General features: G+C 37.8%; 1 protein-coding gene and 1 non-coding gene across 2 annotated transcripts; both read right to left on the bottom strand.

Annotated features, from left to right (window-relative positions):
* Positions 1 to 6,757: 6,757 nt before the first annotated feature.
* LOC148572386 (uncharacterized) lies at positions 6,758 to 7,510 on the bottom strand. The gene has a single exon (XM_088507479.1). It carries the CDS (start codon positions 7,508 to 7,510, stop codon positions 6,758 to 6,760), a length of 753 nt encoding a protein of 250 aa, XP_088363605.1.
* Positions 7,511 to 16,675: 9,165 nt separating this feature from the next.
* LOC148572385 (small nucleolar RNA R71) lies at positions 16,676 to 16,783 on the bottom strand. The gene has a single exon (XR_015908665.1). It is a non-coding gene; the product is annotated as a small nucleolar RNA R71 (small nucleolar RNA).
* Positions 16,784 to 22,692: the final 5,909 nt, after the last annotated feature.

The raw sequence follows: 22,692 nt of genomic DNA, 5'->3' as shown, positions 1-22,692 counted from the left end.
GTATTAATCCATAGAAATAAACAGAGCTCCTAATCTTAACCGAAGAGGTTTAGCGGCTCATGACTTACAGAGAGAATTAGGGTTCTCAAAACGTGCGTAAGTGTGAGAGAAGATTTGAACCTCCTTAAGGGAGGATCTTTTTCCCTTTTATATCTAACCTAATTTGATTCAGAAATAAAATAAAATAATAAATCCTAAGACTAAAATATATGGTTTGTAAATAAAAATTACAAAAAGAAAATAAAATATAACTAATACTAAATTCTAAATCCACTAGAGATGCTCCAAAAGTGGGCCTTCAGCTTTGAATTCAGCTTGCTGGCGTTAAACACCATATTAGGCGTTTAACACCCTAAGGGGAGCAATAACGCACATGCTGCTGGCACTAAACGCTGGCTGGACGTTTAGCACCCTGCGGGGGGTGGGGGGAGGGGCTACCAGCTTTTCTGTTTTTAGCTCCAAACTCTACCAAATTACTTCGAATTTTACCTGAAATCATAAAAATACTAAAACAACTCAAAGTAGCATCCAAAGAGGATTTTTGCACTAAAACCAAGTAAAACTAAATAAAATCTAACTACAAATAACTAGAAAATGACAAGAAAAGGGGTATAACATGCTCGCGCATCAGCGCCCAAGGAAGGCTTTTTGACGTCAATCACGGCACCAAACACCGTGAGGTGGTGTTTGGTGCCACCTTCTACTCCAAATCCAGAGAGTAAGTATAGACTATTGTATATCATTGAAAGGCACTAGAAGTTAGCTTTCTAGTGCCGCTAGAATCGCGTCATTTGAACTTCTTTAGCTCAAGTTATTCTTGTTAGAGTGTGAAGAGATTAGGATTGACAGCATCCACGAATTTTTTTTGCATTTGTCTTTAATTCTTGGTCTTTTCTCTTTTCCAAACTTTGCCAAACTTGCCTGAATACTACTTGTAATAAATCAAATGGCAAAACTACTCAAAGTAGCATTCATGGTGGCTTAAAACACCTAAATCTCAGAATAATATAGCAAAACCACATGCAAATTATTAAAAAAAGATAAGAAAGATGCTCATGCATCACAACCCCAAACTTGATTTGTTGCTTATCCTCAAACAACTCAAACAATAGAACTTGAGATGTGAGTTTGCTTAAGAGTTGAGCTATCAATTAAGTTCCTGTCTATCCTCTGTGTAAGAACCGTAATTAATTAACCGCTTAATTAATTAATAAATTTATTTGCCTAAAATAGATTTAAAAAAAATTAGAATATTAATTAAAAATTTTAAATATGATATTTGGACTCAATAGATTTTTCTGAGTTGGATATAATTTTCTGCAAAAAATTGCGTAAAAACACGTACCGGTAAATTAGCCGGCAGTACCAGCTTAAGTCTGTCTGGTACTGTGTGAGAATAATAAAAACTATAGAAAAACTTAGAAAAATCATTAAAGTTGAAAATCGGGCGCTAATTCTAAAGACTTGGCCCAAAACTGGGCTAAACGGTCCAAAAATGCTAACGGATTGGACCAGGCCCAAATTGGGCCCAATTGCAACATATAAAAACACACAAATGAAGGCCATTCAGCCCCATTAATCACTTAAACAACACAAACACAGCTGAAAGGAAAGAGGAGAGAGGTTAAAGCTTTTCCACCATTGTTACTATTCACTCCTCTCTTCCGGTGGCTATAACTCGAGCTACGATGCTCTGATTCGCGTGCCGTTTGCGGCTACACGAAACTCTTGCCAAGCCCATTAGTTTCATCTAACTAAGATTTCAAAATTTATTCTCCATTTTGCAGCCCTAAAAAAATTCAAAATTTAAGGTTTCGCTTTTGTGTAGATTTTGTGTTTTCAATTGATTAGGTGGTCTCTAAGGTTGGGCTATTGGTGGTTTGTGACCCAAACACCATCGAGAAAGGTAAGGAAACTCTTTACCCTTGTAAAATTGTGGTAAATTAATGTGTATAGCTTGGAAAATTAAATTGTTGATGCTTGTTGGAGTTGATTGGTGGATTGGTTGGTGGTTGGAGGCTTGGTTTGGACTCAAAATGGTGTTTTGTGCATATTGAAAATTGGCCAAGGTATGGTTTTGGTTTTTTCAATGTAATATGTAATATTTCAGGACACTTAGGCTAGAAGACCTTAGGATAGGATTGAATTGGTTGTTGATAAATGTGATGTATGATGATTTTGATGATTGTGATAATTTTGGTGAATGATGATGTTGATTTAGGATGTGGGATTGGATACTGATGATTATGAGGATTTATAATAAATTATGAGGCTTGTTGATGTTGATAAATATTGAGGATGGCAAAGTGATATTTTGTGATGATAATTAGTGAGATTTGAGTCTTATAAGTGGAATTGGGTGTATGGAATGGATGATATCATAGGTTTCTAAGTTGTAGAATGATGAGAAGGTATATGAATATAGTTTAGGTACATTGTGACTATTTTGGATTTGGAATAATTGGTTTTGAATTGAGAGTTTTGGTAAAATTGAGTTTTTAAGGTTTTTGGTAAAAATGGATTTTGGGCCAACTTTGGCGGATTAGATCTTGATCTATAATTTTTGAAATTGATTAAATTTTGTTTCAAATTAAAGAAAATTCAAAGAGCTTTAAAACGGTATAGATTTCATGGAAATTGGAATATTGTAGAAAAAGATATGATCGTTGGAAGTTGGTGTCAAAAGTGTGAATTCTGTGATGTTGTAGAAATTGAGTTCTGGTTTGTGTGCCCACGCACACTGTTGTGCTCGTGCTCCAAGCAGGGGCCATGTTTTCACTTGTGCATACGCACACTCTGGTGCATGCATACACATACAGGGATATGCCTACAGTTGAGAGCGTTCGCACACTCTAGTGCGCACACACCCCTTGCAAAATTTCCAAGTTGTGTGTACGCACAACATCATGCGTACACACGCTGAGAAGTGCATTCTGTTGAGGGCGTCTGCATGTATTCATGCGTGCACACAAAATAGAAACTTTTACTTTGTGTGCGTATGCACACCTCTATACGTATGCACACGTTGAGAAAACTCTTCTGGCGTGCATACGCACAACTCTATGCGTACTCACACTGCCCTGTTTTTCAATGAAAACCTTATTTTTAACCGTTTTACCTTCCTGGCAAGCTTGTAAACTTCTGTTATGCTTACTTAAGATTTCTTAGCATGTTTTTAGGCTTGAAATATAAGAGAATACAAAAACTAAGTTTCACTAGATATTTTCTGGTAAAAAGTTTAGAAGACGGAGACTTAAATTTCTAGAGTACTGAGGATGGATTTGCTGAGTGAGATGGTGGAATACTGTAATGATGATTAATGTGATGAGTTGTGGAATTATGGACCGATGATGGTTATGACAAGTCTGGGACTCGAAGAGAAATGATGAATTATTGAATGTTGAAAGTGATCACTGAATGAGATACTGATATGTATTGTATTATACTGATATTGTTGAGACGCTATGAGTTTGGCAGGGACGGTAGGTTAATCCTGCCTGTCGAGGTCACGGCGGCGGCATAAGGGTGGTGGTTAGTCCCGCTTACGTTGAGATGTGAGGTCTGTGGCTGAGTATCCCGCTCGCATCTTTCGAAATCACAAGAGTGTGCGCGGACACTATATCCTTGGACCGTGTGCCGGGCATGATATCCCTGGGGGTATGCATTTTATTCGTGACCAAAAGGCGATATTCGGGTTGGCAATTGAACTGATAATGTGATATGACAGCCAATAGGACAAGCATTCATCATGTGCATTTTCTATATGTTTGTTTGCTTTGCCGACTTGCATTGTTTGCCTAATTGTATAACATGTTTAATTGCTTCTTGTCTTACTTGCTATACATGATAATTACTTGTGCTTTTCTTGAATGAATTAATTGTGTTTTCTACTGGGATTGAGGAGGTTTGGAAGGCGGTGGCGATTGGATCGCATGGAGGTTAGGTTGGTGAAGGCTGTGGGACAGCGGTGAACTGATAGTTTAGAAATCTCCTAAGTTGGTTGACCTGTTTAAGGATTTGTTTATCTATTTTATAAGCTTGAATATTTATGATTGATATGAAGTTCTAGGATTGCCTCCGGCGTCCCGGAATCTTATATCTTACATTACTGGGCACTGTTACCATACTAAGAACCTCTAGTTCTCATTCCATACTTTATTGTTGTTTTTCAGATGCAAGTTGTAACCCACCTCGATGAGTTACGTGATGGTGATAGAGCAGAGGTTCCTTATCATATTTTGGAGTTGTTTTGGATATTTTGTTTAGTACTCTCACTTTTGTATCTTTATTTGCCTTAGAGGCTAACTTTGAGAGAGATATTGTATATGCTATTTTTATCTTTCAAAACTCTGTTATGTCTATATATCTAGTCGACCTAAACTCCGCGGGCTAAGGCTAGTACTTTATGACTATTATACTTATACATCTACATATGCTTTGTCATCTTGTATCTATATCTTGTGCCTTTAAGCTTGTAGCTTCGTGTGAACATTTCGCGCTTTTGTAAATCTGTTTTTGAGCTTATTTCTTCATCGGGCTTCTAGAATTATTATCTTTTTCTATATATATATATATATATATATAATATCGTATAAGCCTTAGAATTGTCGGGACCTTTAATTATCCTTTGCTTTACGGCATGAGGTAAGGCTTAGGGTAATAAGGGTATGAATTCTCTCTCTTTTAAATCCTGATTGATCGTTGAACACAGCATTTTTCTCTCTTTTTCTTATTTGGTATTTTGCACCTTGAGCCTAGCCGTTGCTCTAAATATTTTGTCTCAAGTTTTGCTCGACACAGAAATACCACAAGCACTTAACTGGGGAACTCTTTGAGCTCTGATCAATTTTCTTTAGATTCTTCCTAGTTAGAAGTGCTTAGAGCCTTTGGCTTCTTGTTAATTGCATTTGGCTTTGACTCTAAGTATTCTATCTCAAGATATTTTGACACACTCACACCACAAGCATATAGCTAGGAAAACAACTCTTTTGAACTTTTGATAAATTGAAACTTCCTAGCCATTGATGCTCAGAGCCTTGGGCCTTGCTTCTTCTTATTCTTGCTGTTTCTTTTACTTCAAGGATCAATTTCTTGTTTAACTCTTGGAGAGTTCATAACACTTTTCTAAGTTCCTGTTCATCATGAATTGACATCCCCTTGTTTCCAGAGTCATTCATGCACTATTCTTTCCATGTAGTCACAATCACAGATACATACCACCACATGTAATTTGACAAGATAATTATAAATTTAAACTCAACAACTCATTCATTACACCACTTTTCTCTTTTTTTTTTGAATTCAAGCTCAGATAGTGATACATGAGACATATTTAAAATAAAACTAAAATCACTAAAAAACTAAAATAACCTAGAAAAACTAAATATGACTCAGGCTCATGCAAAGGACACTAAAGATCAAATAGAAAATAGGAAAATAATATAATAATAGGAAAATGAAAATAAGAATGTAAAAAGGAACTCAACCACCTCAGTCGTCATGGTGGTCATCTCCCTGCTCAGGCGGTGCTCCACAGGGTCCTTTGAGGAGATCAGCTGCTGCCATGGATAAAAATAGAAAAATTAGCAGAGCGACAACACCAAACTTAAAAGTTTTACTCGTCCTCGAGTAAAATAAAATTAGACCAAGAAGAATGGTGAAACAGAAAAGGGGAATGTCAGTGGGGGGAAGTGGAATGTTAGAAAAAGAAAAAGAAAGGGATGAAAGAGGGAGGGGGACTTCGATCAGGAAGGGGGGGAAGTGGTATGTGAAGGGTCTCACGAGAAAGGGGGCATGAGGAAGGAGGAAAGGGGGTAGGGGGTAGGGGTAGGTGCAGGGGGTAGGGTGACAGGGGGGTTAGCAAAAGAAAAAAAGAAAAAGAAAAAAAAATAAAAATGATGGAGGTAGTGGCGCCAAACTGGAGGGGAGGGGGACGTTGGAGGCCGTATTGAAAAACAAAAGGGATAAGTGCCTGGCGCCATACTCCATATTTAGGCGCTAGACGCCAGGCTTGCTCTATTTTTTTCTGGCGTTTGGCGCCCCTCCACTAAAAAGAAAACTCTTTTATATGCGTACATTGTGGCGCCAAATGCCAGGTCGTGAAGTTTGGCGCCACCCCCTGCGTGAATGCTCTTCTATGTTGACGCTCATGTGGCGCCAAATGCCATGTCGTGGAGTTTTGCGCCACCCCTTCCGTAACAAAATTCTTTCCGGTGTCTATTTTTCATTCCGAATGCACCTGTTCCTGTTTTAAACACTTTTCATGAACTAATAAAATTAGAAATAAGGAAAACTACTGATAGATAAAAATAAAATGGAATTAAAATAAAAATGAAAAATCAAAATAAAAATAAATAGAAATTCAAAGGATACTCGGGTTAGGTTGCCTCCCAACAAGTGCTTCTTTAACGTCACTAGCTTGACGGTTGATTTCTTGTTAAGGTGGGCGTTGATGATAATGCTTTAACTCCTCCCCTCTCACTGTGAATCTTCTCTCTGTGTCCTCATGGATAAGCTCAATCTGCTCAAGAGAGAGGATTTTTTTTATTGTATAAGGCAACTCTAGATTTCGAGTCAACACCACTTTTAACCCTTGTAAGAAACCTTTAGTGTGGATCTTTTTGTTTCTCCATACCCTTGGCACTTTTTTCTTGGAAACTTCCTCCTTGGTGGATGACGCACACCCAACACCAAACTTAGGTTTGATGTCAGGGGGAATTTTGTTGATTGTCACCAAAGGAGGCATGAGCTGTAGATCCTATTGTGCATCATCAGGGAGTTCTTGAAGGTTTGGATCAAGAAGCTCAGTCTGCATGCACCTCTCCTCTTCACCTGATGAATGCATATTTTTGAAAACATGAAAGACCAGTTGCTCATCATGCACTCTAAGCACCAATTCACCCTCTTCTACATTAATTAGAGATCTCCTAGTGGCTAAGAATGGTCTTCCTAGGATTATAGAGGCGTTTTCATCCTCCCCCATGTCAAGAATTACAAAATCTGTTGGGAGGATGAATTTTTCCACTTTGACCAAGATATTCTCCACTATTCCATGTGCATATTTCATAGATTTGTCTACCATTTGTAATGTTATCCTTGTTGGTTTTGCCTCTTTGATTTGCAACTTCTTCATCACAGACAAGGGCATCAAATTGATGCTTGCTCCTAAATCACACAAGGTTTTTTTAAAGGTTGTGCTTCCAATGGTACATGGTATTTGAAAGCTTCCCGGATCCTGCATCTTTCTTGGCAATTTGCTCTGAATGATGGCACTACACTCCTTGGTCATGACCACTGTCTCATCGCCCTTTAAAGTTCTCTTCTTGGATAGCAACTCTTTCATGAACTTAACATAGAGAGGTATTTGCTCCAAGACTTTAGCAAAAAGAATATTGATTTGTAACTTTTTGAAGACTTCTAAGAACTTTGAAAACTGCTTCTCTTTGGTCTCCTTTTGAAGCTTCTGAGGATATGACATCTTTGGCTTGTACTCAGGTGCTTTAGGCTTCATTGGATATTGCTCAAGATCAATCGGAAAGGGATTATCAGGATGCCTCTCAGGGGGTGTCCATCTCCTTGGCTTGTGCCTTCTTCGGAGCTTCTTTTTCAATCAGTTCCTCAGTAATTGTGCTTCCGTACCTGCCACTTGTCCACTTATCAAGGTGATAACCTTGCACTTTTCCCTTGGATTTGGAATCATGTTACTAGAAAAAGAATTGGTGACCTTTGATCAATTTCAACAACTTTTGTGGCTATTTGACCCATCTGAACCTTCAAGTTCCTAAGTGAAGCTCTAGTTTTCCGCATGAAGCTAAGTGTACTTTTGGAGAGTTCTGCAACTATAGATTCTAAGTCAAAAGATTTCTGAGAATGAGAGGGTGCTTGCTATGGTTGAGAGGGCTGGAATTGACGGTTGTTGTTAAAGTTGTTCTAATTAAAATTGTCCTGAGGAGAAGTATTGTTATTGAAATTCTGTTGCCTCTGTGGTTGATTTCCCCAACCAAAATTTGGATAATTCTTCCACGCCGGATTGTATATCTTGGAGAAAGGATCATTATTGGGGGGTTTGAAGAAATTGCCCATATAATTAACCTGTTCAGAGGGAAATTAAGCATAATAAAAAATTTTACCTTGAGGAAAGTCACCACTCATGTTATAAGAAGTGTCTTGGGCATTAATTTTTGAGACTTGCAATCCAACCAAGTGTTGAGAAATAGCATTTATTTGTTGAGACATGGCTTTATTTTGAGCAAGAAGTGTGTTCAAAGCATCCAGTTCCGTGACTCCTTTTCTCATGGCGGTCTTCTCAGAACAATACAGATATTGGTTGTTAGCAACCATCTCAATCAACTTTAGAGCCTCTTCAGTGGTCTTTTTTATGTGAAGAGAACCTCCTGCAGAATTATCCAAAGACATCCTGGCGGCCTCAGTAACTCCATCATAAAATATCTGCAACTGGACCCAGTCCGAAAACATGTCAGGAGGACATTTTCTGAGCATCACCTTTTACCTCTCCCAAGCTTTATAGAGAGATTCACCCTCTCTCTGCCTGAAAGTCTGAACATCTGTCCTCAACTTGATCAGTCTCTGAGGTGGAAAGAATTTAGTCAAGAACTTGCTGACCACATTATCCCGTGTATTCAGTCTCTCCTTAGGCTGTGTGTCAAGCCACTGCTTGGCTCTGTTCCGTACAGCAAATGAAAAGAGCAACAACCTATAGACATCAGGATAGACTCCATTGGTATTCACTGTATCAAAGATTTACAGAAAATTTAATATGAATAAGTTTGGGTCTTCCTGTAGAAGTCCATGAAATTGACAGTTTTGTTGCACCAAAGTAATAAGCTGAGGCTTCAACTCAAAATTGTTGGCATTTACTGGTGACACAACAATGCTACTGCCATAGAAGGTGGGATTAGGGGCAGTGTAAGAACCAAGAGTTCTTCTAGGTTGCTCAGGAGCATTAGGAATGACAACATTATTGTTGTTTAGCTCCATAGTGATTTCTTTAGCTTCTTTCTCAAAATTATCCTTGAGATTCTCAGCAGCTTTGTAAGTTCTAGCCTGCTATAAATGCCTTCTTAAAGTCCTCTCAATCTCAGGATCAAAGTCAAGAAGAGGTTATTTATCTCTGTTCCTCTGCATAAACAATAAAAAAATAAGAAAAATGTGGATCTTCAACGTCACAGTGAAGAGAATCCGGGTGAAGCAACTAGAAAATAAAATAAAATAAAACTAAATAATTGATAATGTAAAAAAGACAACAATAAAAAAGGTAAATGAAAGAAATGAAAATTGAAAAAAAGGAAGAATTAAAATTAAGGAAAAAGAAAGTAAAGAACAAAATCGGGGGAGGGGGGTTCTGACGACGGAAAAAAAATAAAAGGAATATAATTACAAACAAAGAGAACGAATGTTTTGTTTGTTTTTTTTAAATAAAATTGAAATTAAATAATAATAAAGTAAAAATGAAAAGGAAAACAGGGGAGGGGGAACGAAATTGAAGGAATAAAACAAAAAGAAAATGAAAATAAAAAATAAATAATAAAAGATAACTAATTAAAAAGAAAAATTATCTAATCTTGGTAATCAAACAACTGGTAGTTGTTAATCACAGTCAATTCTCGGCAACAACACCAAAAACTTGGTGCGAAAAAAGGGTTGAGTGAGGGTCGATCCCACAAGGATCGATGGATCAAGCAACAATGGTTGAGTGATTTATTTAGTCAGACAAGAAAAAAGGGTTGTTTTGAGTTCAAATTGTATTAAACAATAATCAGAGAAACTAAGAATGTAATAGTAAATTGGTTGTGAGAATTATGTGAGAAAACAGTTAAAGTTTTGGAGATGTTCAGATTTTAGGATTAACAATTCTTATTAACTACTTTCATTTCCTTTTTTGAGACTCATGTTTCACGTGATAAAGCTCAGAGCGTTATTAAAATGATGGGTTTTAATTCATGGAGCATCAATGAGGCGGAAGAATTTTCTAGTGGGATTTGGTGCCTATGGAATAAAGAATCCTGGGTGGTTACACAAATTCTGATCCGTAGACAATTTGTTCAACTTAAAGTACGTTGGAATAAAGAGTCTCTTTGGTATTTTACGATAATCTATGGAAGCCTTATTCCTACTAATAGAAGGGACATTTGGAATCACTTAGAAGAGCTTGTTGTTGCCATTGATGGTCCTTGGTGCCTTGGAGGTGATTACAACTCCATTACGTCAGTCTAAGACACAGAAGGTAGCTCTAATCTAGCAGGTTATACTAACAGATTCATCGAATATTGTGCAAACTGTGCTATTGAAGATATGAGGTTTTTTGGCCCTCCTTCACTTGGCAACAGGGTCAAACTAAAAGGCGACTAGATAGAGTGATCAGTAACCGGTGCAGATTTTTGAAAACCACAAACTAACTGACAAGTACACCGAGTCGTACCAAGTAATACCTCAGATGAGTGAGGGTCGATCCCACAAGGATTGATGGATCAAGCAACAATAGTTGAGCGATTTACTTAGTCAGACAGGCAAAAAGGGTTGTTTTGAGTTCAAATTGCATTAAATAATAATAAGAGAAATTAAGAATGCAAATAGTAAATTGGTTGTGAGAAAACAGTTAAGACTTTGGAGATGTTCAAATTTCAGGATTAACAATTTTTATTAACTACTTTGATTATGAAAATATTCAATTCACAACAAACTTTAAGTGATTAGACTCCAATTTCTTTGTAATTTAATCCTCCCCTAACTCAATTAACCACCAATTCTTTGGTCACTTAATCTAATTAAAGGGTTTAGGTTCAAATCCTAGTTTATAAGCCACATAAAACACTAATAATCTAAAGATGATATAATTATATGTCACGTATCATATTAAATCCAGATAGTTAGAGAGTTATGAGAATTCAATTTCAAGCTGTTATTCAGGTGAGATAACTTTTCCAAGATTCAACAAGAATTCAAGCTAGAAAAGGGTTATTTTCCAATACACTCTAATCTGTAGGATGAAAAACAAAATAGATTCTTGAATAATGTAAATCAATGCATAAATCAGAATTAGAAAACAATAGTTATTAATTCATCCATATAAATAGAGCTCCTAACTTTAACAATGGAGGTTTAGTTGCTCATGGTGTGAAAAATCCTAGTAGAGAAAAGTGCGGAATGAGGAGTAGCCCGCAGGGCTGAGATGTCTTCTCTTTTATATTTGATCCTAATTGATTTAGAAATTAAATTCCAGAACCTAAATAATATATTTTTCTAATTATAAATAAAATAAATAAAAATTGCAAATTAAATAAAAGGATTGCATTGATGGCTTGCAAAGGATGCGGGACCACCCTGGGTGCAGGAACCGGCGCCAAACTTGAAGCAAGTGGAGTTTGGTGCCACATGAAGCATGAAGCAGCATGGAATACGAAGCAGCAAGGCTCCAAACTTGAAGCAAGTGGAGTTTGGTGCCCAAGGAAGGCTTTTTGACGTCAATCACGGCGCCAAACACCATGTCATGGCGTTTGGCGCCCCCTTCTGCTTTAAATTCAGAGAGTAAGTATAGACTATTATATATGGTTAGAAAGTCCTGAAAGTTAATTTTCCAGTTCCGCTAAAACTGTGTCATTTGGATCTTTGTAACTCAAGTTATGCTCGTTGTTCTTTTTGCATTTGTGTTCAATTCTTGGTCTTTTCTCTTTTCCAAACTTTGCCAAACTTGCGTGAATGCTACCTATAATAAATTAAATTGCAAAACAACTCAAAGTAGTATTCATGGTGGCTTAAAACATCTAAATCTTAGAATAATATAGCAAACCCATATGCAAATTACTAAGAAAAGATAAGAAAGAAGCTCATGCATCAGTAACCTATCCTGGACGAATATGTTTGATAATGCGAGTATTAAACACTTATCAAAGCTGAAGTCGGATCACTTGCCAATCTTTATTGATTTTTTCAGCACTCAACTCAGGAGAATTAGGATAAGATTTTTCGTTTCTTATCCCCTTGGCTTTTACATGAGGATTATAACAACCTGCTTAATAATTCTCAGAATAATTATAATTCCTTAACTAATAATATTTTTTCTTTTAAGAATACGGAAGACTTGGAATTTTGAAGTGCTTGGGCATATTTTTAGAAAGAAGAATAGAATTCTGAATAGGCTAGATGGTATTAATAAAAGTCTTTCTTTTATTTATAATCCTTTCTTGGAGAAATTTCGTAAGGAACTCTGAAAAGAATATGAAAGTCTAGCCATTCAAGAAGAAAGTTATTAGTTCCAAATGTCCAGATACAACATTATTAAGTTCAGAGATAAAAGTTTTAGTTACTTTCATCTTAAGGCTAATGGCCGAAGGAGAAAGAATAGGATTTCATCTCTAAAGATTAATAATAACAACTGAAGAAATCACCCTGTAATATTGAAAGAAATAGGTGTTGAATTCTTTAAAAATTTATTTTTCAATAATTAAAGCAGTTTGGATATTAATGCTTTTTCTATTTCAGACTCTTTCCCTACCTTATTGAATGAAGCGATGCTAATCTTGGATAGACCAGTCAGTGATAAAGATATAAAATATATTTTTTTAATATGGGAAGTTGGAAGGTACCAGGTGAAGATGGTTTACCCCCGAAGTTTTTCCAACACTCATGGAGTAAAATTGGGAGCAATGTGTATGTTTGGGTTAAGGGTATCTTCGATAATCCTAGCAACAACCAAACGGTTAATCAGACTCTTATATCTCTTATCCTAAAAATTGATACCCCTAAAAACTTTTCTCATTTTAGACCAACCAGCCTTTGTAATGTTTGTTACAAGATCATCATAAAAATGTTGGCTATTAGAATGAAACCTATCATGTTTAAAATCATAGCTGATGATGCCTATGCATCTTTAGTTATTTTTAGGTTTCTGATGAGCGGATAATTTATACGCTTTTTGGCATTGTTTTTACATAGTTTTCAGTATGATTTAGTTAGTTTTTAGTATATTTTTATTAGTTTTTAAATAAAAATCACATTTCTGGACTTTACTATGAGTTTGTGTATTTTTCAGTGATTTCAGGTATTTTCTGGCTGAAATTGAGGGACTTGAGCAAAAATCAGATTCAGAGGTTGAGGAGGGACTGCAGATGCTGTTGGATTCTGACCTCCCTGCACTCATAGTGGATTTTCTGGAGCTACAGAACTCTAAATGGCGCGTTCTTAATTGCGTTGGAAAGTAGACATTGAGGGCTTTCCAGCAATATATAATAGTCCATACTTTTCTCGAGTTTAGATGACTCAAACTGGCGTTCAACGCCAGTTCCATGTTGCATTCTGGAGTTAAACGCTAGAAACAGGTTGCAAAGTAGAGTTAAACGCCAGAAACAGGTTACAAACTGGCGTTCAACTCCAAGAGAAGCCTCTACACGTGTAAAGCTCAATGCTCAGCCCAAGCACACACCAAGTGGGCCCCAGAAGTGGATTTCTGCATCATTTACTCATTTCTGTAAACCCTAGTAACTAGTTTAGTATAAATAGGACTTTTTATTATTGTATTGAAAGTCTTGGTTACTCCGGTTCCCCTCTGGGGCCGAGACCAATGAACTCCATTATCACTTATGTATTTTCAACAGTAGAGTTTCTACACACCATAGATTAAGGTGTGGAGCTCTGCTGTTCCTTGAGTATTAATGCAAAGTACTATTGTTTTTCTATTCAATTCAAGCTTATTCTTATTCTAAGATATTCATTCGCACCCAAGAACATGATGAATGTGATGATTATGTGACGCTCATCACCATTCTCACCTATGAACGCGTGCCTGACAACCACTTCCGTTCTACATGAAGACGAGACAGAATGAGTATCTCTTAGATATCTAATACAGGGGACCGATTCCGAGATATTAGAGTCTTCGTGGTATAAGTTAGAACCCATGGATTGCCATTCCTGAGACCCGAAAAGTCTAAACCTTGTCTGTGGTATTCCGAGTAGGATCTGGGAAGGGATGGCTGTGACGAGCTTCAAACTCGCGAGTGCTGGGCGTAGTGACAGACGCAAAAGGATAGTAAATCCTATTCCAGTATAATCGAGAACCGACAAATGATTAGCCATGCAGTGACAGCGCATTGGACCATTTTTACAGAGAGGACAGGATGTAGCCATTGACAACGGTGATGCCCAACATACAGCTTGCCATGGAAATGAGTAGGAATGATTGGATGAAGACAGCAGGAAAGCAGAGGTTCAGGAGGAACGAAAGCATCTCTATACGCTTATCTGAAATTCTCACCAATGAATTACATAAGTATCTCTATCTTAGTTTATATTTTATTTATATTTATTATCAATTCACCATAACCATTTGAATCCGCCTGACTGAGATTTACAAAGTGACCATAGCTTGCTTCAAGTCGACAATCTCTGTGGGATCGACCCTTACTCACGTAAGGTTTATTACTTGGACGACCCAATGCACTTGCTGGTTAGTTGTGCGAAGTTGTGACAAAGTGTGATTCACGTTTGAGAGCACCAAGTCTTTGGCGCCATTGTTGATGATCGCAATTTCGTGCACCAAGTTTTTGGCGCCGTTGCCGGGGATTGTTCGAGTTTGGACAACTGATGGTTCATCTTGTTGCTCAGATTAGGTAATTTTATTTTATTTTTAAGCTTTTTATTTCTTATTTTCGAAAATAATACAAAAATTTTTTTTTCTTCTTTTTTGTTTTTCCCAATATAATTTTCGAAAAAAAAATTAATAAAACCAAAAATATTTTATGTTTCTTGTTTGAGTCTAAAGTCAAATTTTAAGTTTGGTGTCAATTGCATATTTTTTAATTTTTCCTTAAAAAAAATTTTCAAAAATTCATGCATGATGTTCTTCATGATCTTCAAGTTGTTCTTGATAAGTCTTCTTGTTTGATCTTTAAAATTTCTTGTTTTGTGTCTTTTCTTGTTTTTCATATGCATTCTTGAATTCTTAGTGTCTAAATATTAAAAAAAATTTCTAAGTTTGGTGTCTTGCATGTTTTCTTCTATTGAAAATTTTTCAAAAATACATACTTGATGTTCATCATGATCTTCAAAGTGTTCTTGGTGTTCATCTTTGCATTCAAAGTGTTCTTGCATGTTTTCTTTGTTTTGATCCAAAATTTTTATGTCTTGAGTCTTTTTGATGTTTTTCTCTTTCCTTATTAAAATTCAAAAATAAAAAATATATCTTTCCTTGTTTTACTCATAAATTTCAATTTCAAAATTCTATCTTTTCAAATCTTTTTCAAAAATCAAATATTTTTTATTTATTTTTATATTTTTTGAATTTTTAAAAAAAAATTGATTTTCATATTTTCGAAAATCTCACTAACATTTAATTTTTAGATTCAAAAATTTCAAGTTGTTACTTGCCTATTAAGAAATGTTCAATCTTTAAATTTTAAAATCATATCTTTTTGTTTCTTGTTAGTCAAGTAATCAACTTTAATTTTCAAAATTATATCTTTTTAATTTTCAATCATATCTTTTTGATTGCTAATTTCAAAATCTTTTTCAAAATCAAATCTTTTTAATTTCTTCTTCAATCATATCTTTTCAATCATTTTTTTTATAAATTGAAATCATATCTTCTCAATCAAATCTTTTTCAAAATAATTTCAATCACATCTTTCTCAAAATTAATTTTAAAATCTTTTTTAACTTCTTATCTTTTCATAATTTGATTTTCAAATCTTTTTCAATTAACCACTTAACTTTTTGTTTGTTTCTTATCTTTTTCAAAACTACCTAACTAACTTTCTCCCTCTAATTTTTGAAAATACCCTTCCCGCTTTTTCAAAATTCCTTTTTAATTAACTAATTGTTTTAAATTTTAGTTTAATTTAATTTTTCTATTTTTGAATTTTAATTATAATTTTAAATTAAAGACAAAAATATTTTTCTTTTCTTTTCAATTATTTTTGAAAAATTCTCATCTCTCATCCCCTTCTATTTATTTATTTATCTACTAACACCCCTCTTTCACTCAAAAAAATTCGAACCCAATCCTTTCCCTTATGTTTGGATTCTTATCTTTTTCTTTTTCTATTCTTCTCTTCTTCTACTTACATAAAGGAATATCTATACTGTGACATAGAGGATTCCATATTTTCTTTTTTGTTTTCTTTTTTTTCATATGAGCAGGAACAAGGATAAGAATATTCTTGTTGAGGCTGATCCTGAACCTAAAAGGACTCTGAAGAGGAAGCTAAGGGAAGCTAAAGCACAACTCTCTAGAGAAAATCTGACTGAAATTTTTGAAAAAGAAGGAGACATGGCCAAAAATAATAACAATGCAAGGAAGATGCTTGGTGACTTTACTACACTAAATTCCAATTTACATGGAAGAAGCATCTCAATCCCTGCCATTAGAGCAAACAATTTTGAGCTTAAACCTCAATTAGTTTCTCTGATGCAACAGAATTGAAAGTTTCATGGACTTCCATCAGAAGATCCTTTTCAGTTCTTAACTAAATTCTTGCAAATCTGTGATACTGTTAAGACCAATGGGGTTGATCCTGAGGTCTACAGGCTTATGCTTTTCCCGTTTGCTGTAAGAGACAGAGCTAGAATATGGTTGGACTCTTAACTTAAGGATAGCCTGAACTCTTGGGATAAGCTGGTCACGGCATTCTTAGCCAAGTTCTTTCCTCCTCAAAAGCTTAGTAAGCTTAGAGTGGATGTTCAAACCTTCAAACAGAAAGAAGGTGAATCCCTCTATGAAGCTTGGGAGAGATACAAGGAACTGACCAAAAAGTGTCCTTCTGACATGCTTTCAGAATGGACCATCCTGGATATATTCTATAATGGTCTGTCTGAGCTATCAAAGATGTCACTGGACCATTCTGCAGGTGGATCCATTCACCTAAAGAAAATGCCTGCAGAAGCTCAAGAACTCATTGACATGGTTGTAAATAACCAGTTCATGTACACTTCTGAAAGGAATCCTATGAGTAATAGGACGCCTATGAGGAAGGGAGTTCTTGAAATTGATACTCTAAATGCCATATTGGCTCAGAATAAAATATTGACTCAGCAAGTCAATATGATCTCTCAGAGTCTGAATGGATTGAAGGAATCATCCAACAGTACTAAAGAGGCCTCTTCTGAAGAAAAAGCTTATGATCCTGAGAACCCTGCAATAGCAGAGGTGAATTACATGGGTGAACCCTATGGAAACACCTATAATCCCTCATGGAGAAATCATCCAAATTTCTCATGGAAGGATCAACAAAAGCCTCAACAAGGCTTTAATAATGGTGGAAGAAACAGGTTTAGCAATAGCAAGCCTTTCCCATCATCCACTCAGCAACAGACAGAGAATTCTGAGCAGAATCCATCTAGCTTAGCAAATATAGTCTCTGATCTATCTAAGGCCACTTTGAGTTTCATGAATGAAACAAGGTCCTCCATTAGAAATTTGGAGGCACAAGTGGGCCAGCTGAGTAAAAGGGTAACTGAAACTCCTCCTAGTACTCTCCCAAGCAATACAGAAGAAAATCCAAAGAGAGAGTGCAAGGCCATTGACTTGACCGTCATGACCGAACCTACAAGGGAGGAGGAGGACGTGAATCCTAGTGAGGAAGACATCATGGGACATTCAGTGACCAATAAGGAGTTTCTCTTTGAGGAACCGAAGGAATCTGAGGCTCATCTAGAGACCATAGAGATTCCATTGAACCTCCTTCTGCCCTTCATGAGCTCTGATGAGTATTCTTCTTCTGAAGAGAATGAAGACGTTACTGAAGAGCAAGTTGCTAAGTATCTTGGTGCAATCATGAAGCTGAATGCTAAATTATTTGGTAATGAGACTTGGGAAGATAAACCTCCCTTGCTCACCAATGAACTAAATGCATTGGATAGGCAGAAATTACCTCAAAAGAAACAGGATCCTGGCAAATTCTTAATATCCTGTACCATAGGCACCATGACCTTTGAGAAGGCTCTGTGTGACCTGGGGTCAGGAATAAACTTAATGCCACTCTCTGTAATGGAGAAACTTGGGATCTTTGAGGTGCAAGCTGCCAGAATCTCATTAGAGATGACAGACAACTCAAAAAAACAGGCTTATAGACAAGTAGAGGACGTGTTAGTAAAGGTTGAAGGCCTTTACATCCCTGCTAATTTCATAATCCTAGACACTGGAAAGGATGAAGATGAATCCATCATCCTTGGTAGACCCTTCCTAGCCACATCAAGAGCTGTGATTGATGTGGACAGAGGAGAGTTGGTCCTTCAACTGAATAAGGACAACTTTGTGTTTAAGACTCAAGGATCTCCTTCTATAACCATGGAGAGGAAGCATGAACAGCTTCTCTCACTGCAGAGTCAACCAAATCCCCCACAGTCAAACTCTAAGTTTGGTGTTGGGAGGTTCCAACCTTGCTCTGATTATCTGTGAGACTCCATGAGAGCTCACTGTCAAGCTATTGACATTAAAGAAGCACTTGTTGGGAGGCAACCCAATGTTATTAATTATATTTAATTTCATTTTTATTTTTATTTCTTGTTTTATTAGGTTGATGATAATGTGGAGTCACAAAAACTACTGAAAAATTAAAAAACAGAATAAAAAACAGTATTAAAAATAGCACACCCTGGAGGAGGAGCACTCTGGCGTTTAAACGCCAGAAACAAGCATCTGTCTGGCGTTTAACGCCAGAAACAGGCTACATTTGGGCGTTTAATGCCAGAAACAAGCAGCAATCTGGCGTTAAACGCCAGGATTGCACAGCAAGGGCGTTTTACATGCCTAATTGGAGCAGGGATGTTAAGTCCTTGACCCCACTTGATCTGTGGACCTCACAGGATCCCCTCAGGATCTGTGGACCCCACAGGATCCCCACATCTTCTTTTCTCCTCTTCACACCTTTTCATAACTCTCTTCCCCATATACCCTTCACCAATCACCTCAATCACTCTTTTCCATCACCTCTTCACCACTCACATCCATCCTCTCTTCCCCATAAACCCCACTGTTCCGAGGGTTACCTGAAACTGGAGGTCGATCTTGGATGAGATCTTCGGTTCTAGTCGGAGATGACGTGTCTGGCTGGCTGATGGCGGCCGGAGTTGTTGTGTTCGACTTATTGGACTTGCTGTACTGCTGATCCTTGGCCACCGGAGGGTGGGGGTACCTGCAAGAGACTCCGATGCTTAAGTTAGCATGGGTATTAAACAGGTTTTTATGTAGAATCAGAGTATGAGTTATACCTGGGTGCTCCAGTGTATTTATAGTAGAGTGGGCTGACCTTTCTAGATAAGATAAGTTAGTTATCTTATCTTATCGTTATCTTTGAGTTGAGGTCAGCTTATCTTCAAGGGAACCGCCCTTATCTCTATAGGTTTGGACGGCCTGTGGATTTGGGTCGTGTTCCTCTATTTGGGCCCTTTATTGGGCTCTCCTGTCGATTTGGCCGACCTCTTTGAGAAGAGGTCGACTAGCCTGACCTGAAGAGGTCGGTCGCTTTGTCGCCAATCATCCCAGGTCGGGTAACTCGACCCAGGGTATGAACAGTGCCCCTGCTTGAGCTTGGTCTTTTGTTGAGGTCGAGTCTTTGACTTCGGTCCTTCTCTGATGATGCCAAACTCAAGCATTTTGTCGATTTCTTCCTTTGTAGAATCTTTTGAATGCAGAACGTTTTTCTCTAAAAGCGCGCGCTTTTGTATTAGCGCTTTGTCCTGGGGAACGTGCGAGGGTTTAATACCCTAATTAATTAGCATTAATTGCCCCGTTTTTTATTTTGGCTCTTTATTTTGATTTTTGAAAAATCAGAAACGGTTTCTCTTCTTTGCTTTTCCGTAACTTCTTCATCATTTTCCTCCGTTTTTCTTGTTCTCTGTTTTTCGCCTACGTTTCTTCCTTTCTTGCGTTGCGACGTCGCTTGGCGATTCTCGGGACAACTTTCATTTTTTCATCTCTTTCTTTGAAGCTTTTCTCTTCTCCAGGTGAGTTCCATTCATACTTTCTTTCTCTTTCGCTGCTTTGGCCTTTTGGTGATTAAGTTACGATTTTGCCTTGAGGGAAGTTTGGGTCTTTCTGCTTTTACTGTGCCTGGTTACTGTCGTAATGCGTGCTCTAAAGTTTTTTCATCCTTTTGTATGAATCTTTTTCGCCTTTCCTATTGCTTTAATGTGCTTTAGGGCTTCTGCATGTTATTTCTCGTTTGTGCTTTTGATGATAATTTGTTTGATTCTAGAAAAAAAGGATGTGTCTTTGATGATTTCAAAAAAGTTTGCGCCTTTCCGCTTGGCCATTTCTGATAAACTGTAGAAATAGTGCTTTCTTCTGATAAACTGTATGAAGGTGGACCTTTTGCATTTTCTCTTTCTTTTGTTTTCTTTCTGGATTTTATTTTGATGAGTGCCGGGATGTAGGCTGTAGAAATAACTTGAAAACCTTGCTTGTTTACTGCCTCCAAGGGATGCCCCAAGACCTTTGTCTCGAGTCTTGGGGTTTTCCCTTTGTTGTCTGTCCGCCCGTCGAGATATTTTTGCCCCTTGTCCGAGATGTTTTTGAGTAATCCATTCTTCTTTTCTTTTTGTAGGATTTTAGTTGACCTCATGTCTTCTCGAAATAACGTTGTAGAGATGCCTTCCCAGGTCCCGGCGGGTATGGCTGATTGGGTGGACTCCATGGTTCTCATGTGTGTCTCGCTGGTTGATTTTGAGTTTTGTGCTCAGCTTAGGCAGTTTCATAGTGTCTGTAGTAATTCTGGTGATGAGAAGAACTATGAGCTTGTTCCTCCTTCTTCTGACGAGAGGGTCTGCTTCTCGACTCGAGTTGTTGACAATCTCCCCTTCTTTTATGCTTACGATTTTTTCTTTGGTCAACTGGGTATTACTCTTCCTTTTACTCAATTTAAAACCGACTTGTTATGGTCTTGTAATGTTGCCCCTTCTCAACTTCACCCCAACTCCTGGGGTTTTAAAAAAATTTTCCAGTTGCTGTGCGACGGTTTTGGTATTCCTGCTTCCCAATCTCTCTTTTTCTATTTGTTTGTTTTGACTAAGCCCGGTGTGGTAAAAAAGAAGTCAGCTTGGGTCTCCTTTCGTTCTACCCAAGGAAAGAAAGTTTTTTCCATGTTTGACGAGTCGTTCCGTGACTTTAAGAACTACTTTTTCAAGGTCCGAACTGTTGAAGGAGCTCGGCCCTTTTTTCTGGATGAAAATGACGAACCTGCCTTTCCCTTGGAATGGCAAAAAGATGTGAGGGTCTCCCAGTATTCGTGGGAGATGTTGGATGAGGCTGAGCGGGCCTTTGTGACTATCTTGGAAGAACGCTGGGGTCAACCTCCCCATCTTGACACAAAGAAATTCCTAACCAATCCTTCTCTTCTTCAATCTGAACTGGGTATCTTGTGTTTCTTTTATGATTTTGTTTATGTTGCTTGTAGCTGTCTTTTTCGACTTGTCCGACTTGTAGCTGAGTTTTCTGTTTTGTTTGCAGAGGCAATAAAGAATAATGAATCCATGAAAGCTTATAAGAGGGCACAGAAGGCGACTGCTGCCAGAAATGCTGTTGCCCAGGCGGCTGGGGAGGGATCTTCCTAAGTGCGCGAGAAGCCATCGGTGCAGAGTTCTGCCGAGGTGAAGAAGGTGATCCCTACTCCCCGAGTTCGTTTGGCAGAGCTCACGTCACCTCTGCTACCCCTTCTGTTGCTCCTCCCAATAAAAAACACAAGACCGCTGAGCCTTTTGACCTCGATGCTCCTGATTTTAATGCTATTGAATTCGTGGATCAACAAATCGGTCCCTACGGTGCTCTTTCCATGGACGATGTGTCCATCCTTCATCACTTGGAATTTATGGCTCGAAATCATGTTAAGATGGCGTATATGTCGGCTGCCATATATCGGACTGCTCAGAATCTCCCTCTCCATGCTACCAAGGCGTTTATGGAAGAGGCGAAATAAGAATTCGACCGGATGAAGGGACTGAAGGAGGAGCTTTGAGGTGAAGGTGGCTAAGCTGGAAAAAGACTTGGAGAACGAGAAGGCGAGTTCTGAAGCGTTGGCTGCTTCTTTGAGGTTGGCTGAAGACGCAGCCTTGATGCATAAGGATAGCTATGTTACATCCTATAGGGAGGGGAGGCGCCTGAGAGAGGAGCTTGACAATGCCCGGAAAGACTATGCTGAGCTCCAAGGTCATCTCGTTGGCAGCGTGACTGCTGCTTATGAGAACTTGAGAGAACAAGTTTGAATCATTGCTCCCGAGGCCGATATTACCCTCTTTAGCTTGGATAATGTTGTCAGGGATGGCAAGATTGTCCCTGATGATGAGGGTGATGACGATGAGGTGGTTTCTCCCCCTGTGTTTTCTACCAAGGTGCCAACTTCTTCCGCTCCTCTAGTTGGGCCCGAGTTGGATTGCCAGATCCTGAACCGGGAGGATGGTACTGTAGATGCGGTGCCGATTCAGACTCGCCCCCCTCTCCTTGTTCTGATGCTGTCAAGAAGGCTCCTGATGCTGCCGAGAAGGCTTCTGATGCTTGTTGATCTTTTTCTTTAAAGTAGTTGGCCCGGCTTGTGGGCGTTTGGAAACTTTTTATTTGATTGCTGACATTTCTTAGTTGCTTTTCTAGCAACTTTTTATTTTGAAAAACAAACAATTAGCTTGCCGTCTTTTGGATAGTAAGTGTTGGTGGCCTTTCGAGGCCTTATGACTCTGTAAAGAACAGGTTTT

This window comes from Arachis ipaensis, chromosome B3 (assembly GCF_059453495.1).
Source record: "Arachis ipaensis isolate K30076 ecotype BB chromosome B3, ASM5945349v1, whole genome shotgun sequence".
Classification (NCBI taxonomy): domain Eukaryota; kingdom Viridiplantae; phylum Streptophyta; class Magnoliopsida; order Fabales; family Fabaceae; genus Arachis; species Arachis ipaensis.
The sequence above is the reverse complement of the archived record's forward strand: the minus strand, read 5'-3'. Positions and strand labels throughout refer to the sequence as shown.

Coding starts and splice junctions, on each gene's coding strand:
- LOC148572386 (XM_088507479.1), bottom strand. CDS start 7,510: ATGAAGCCTAAAGCACCTGAGTACAAGCCAAAGATGTCATATCCTCAG.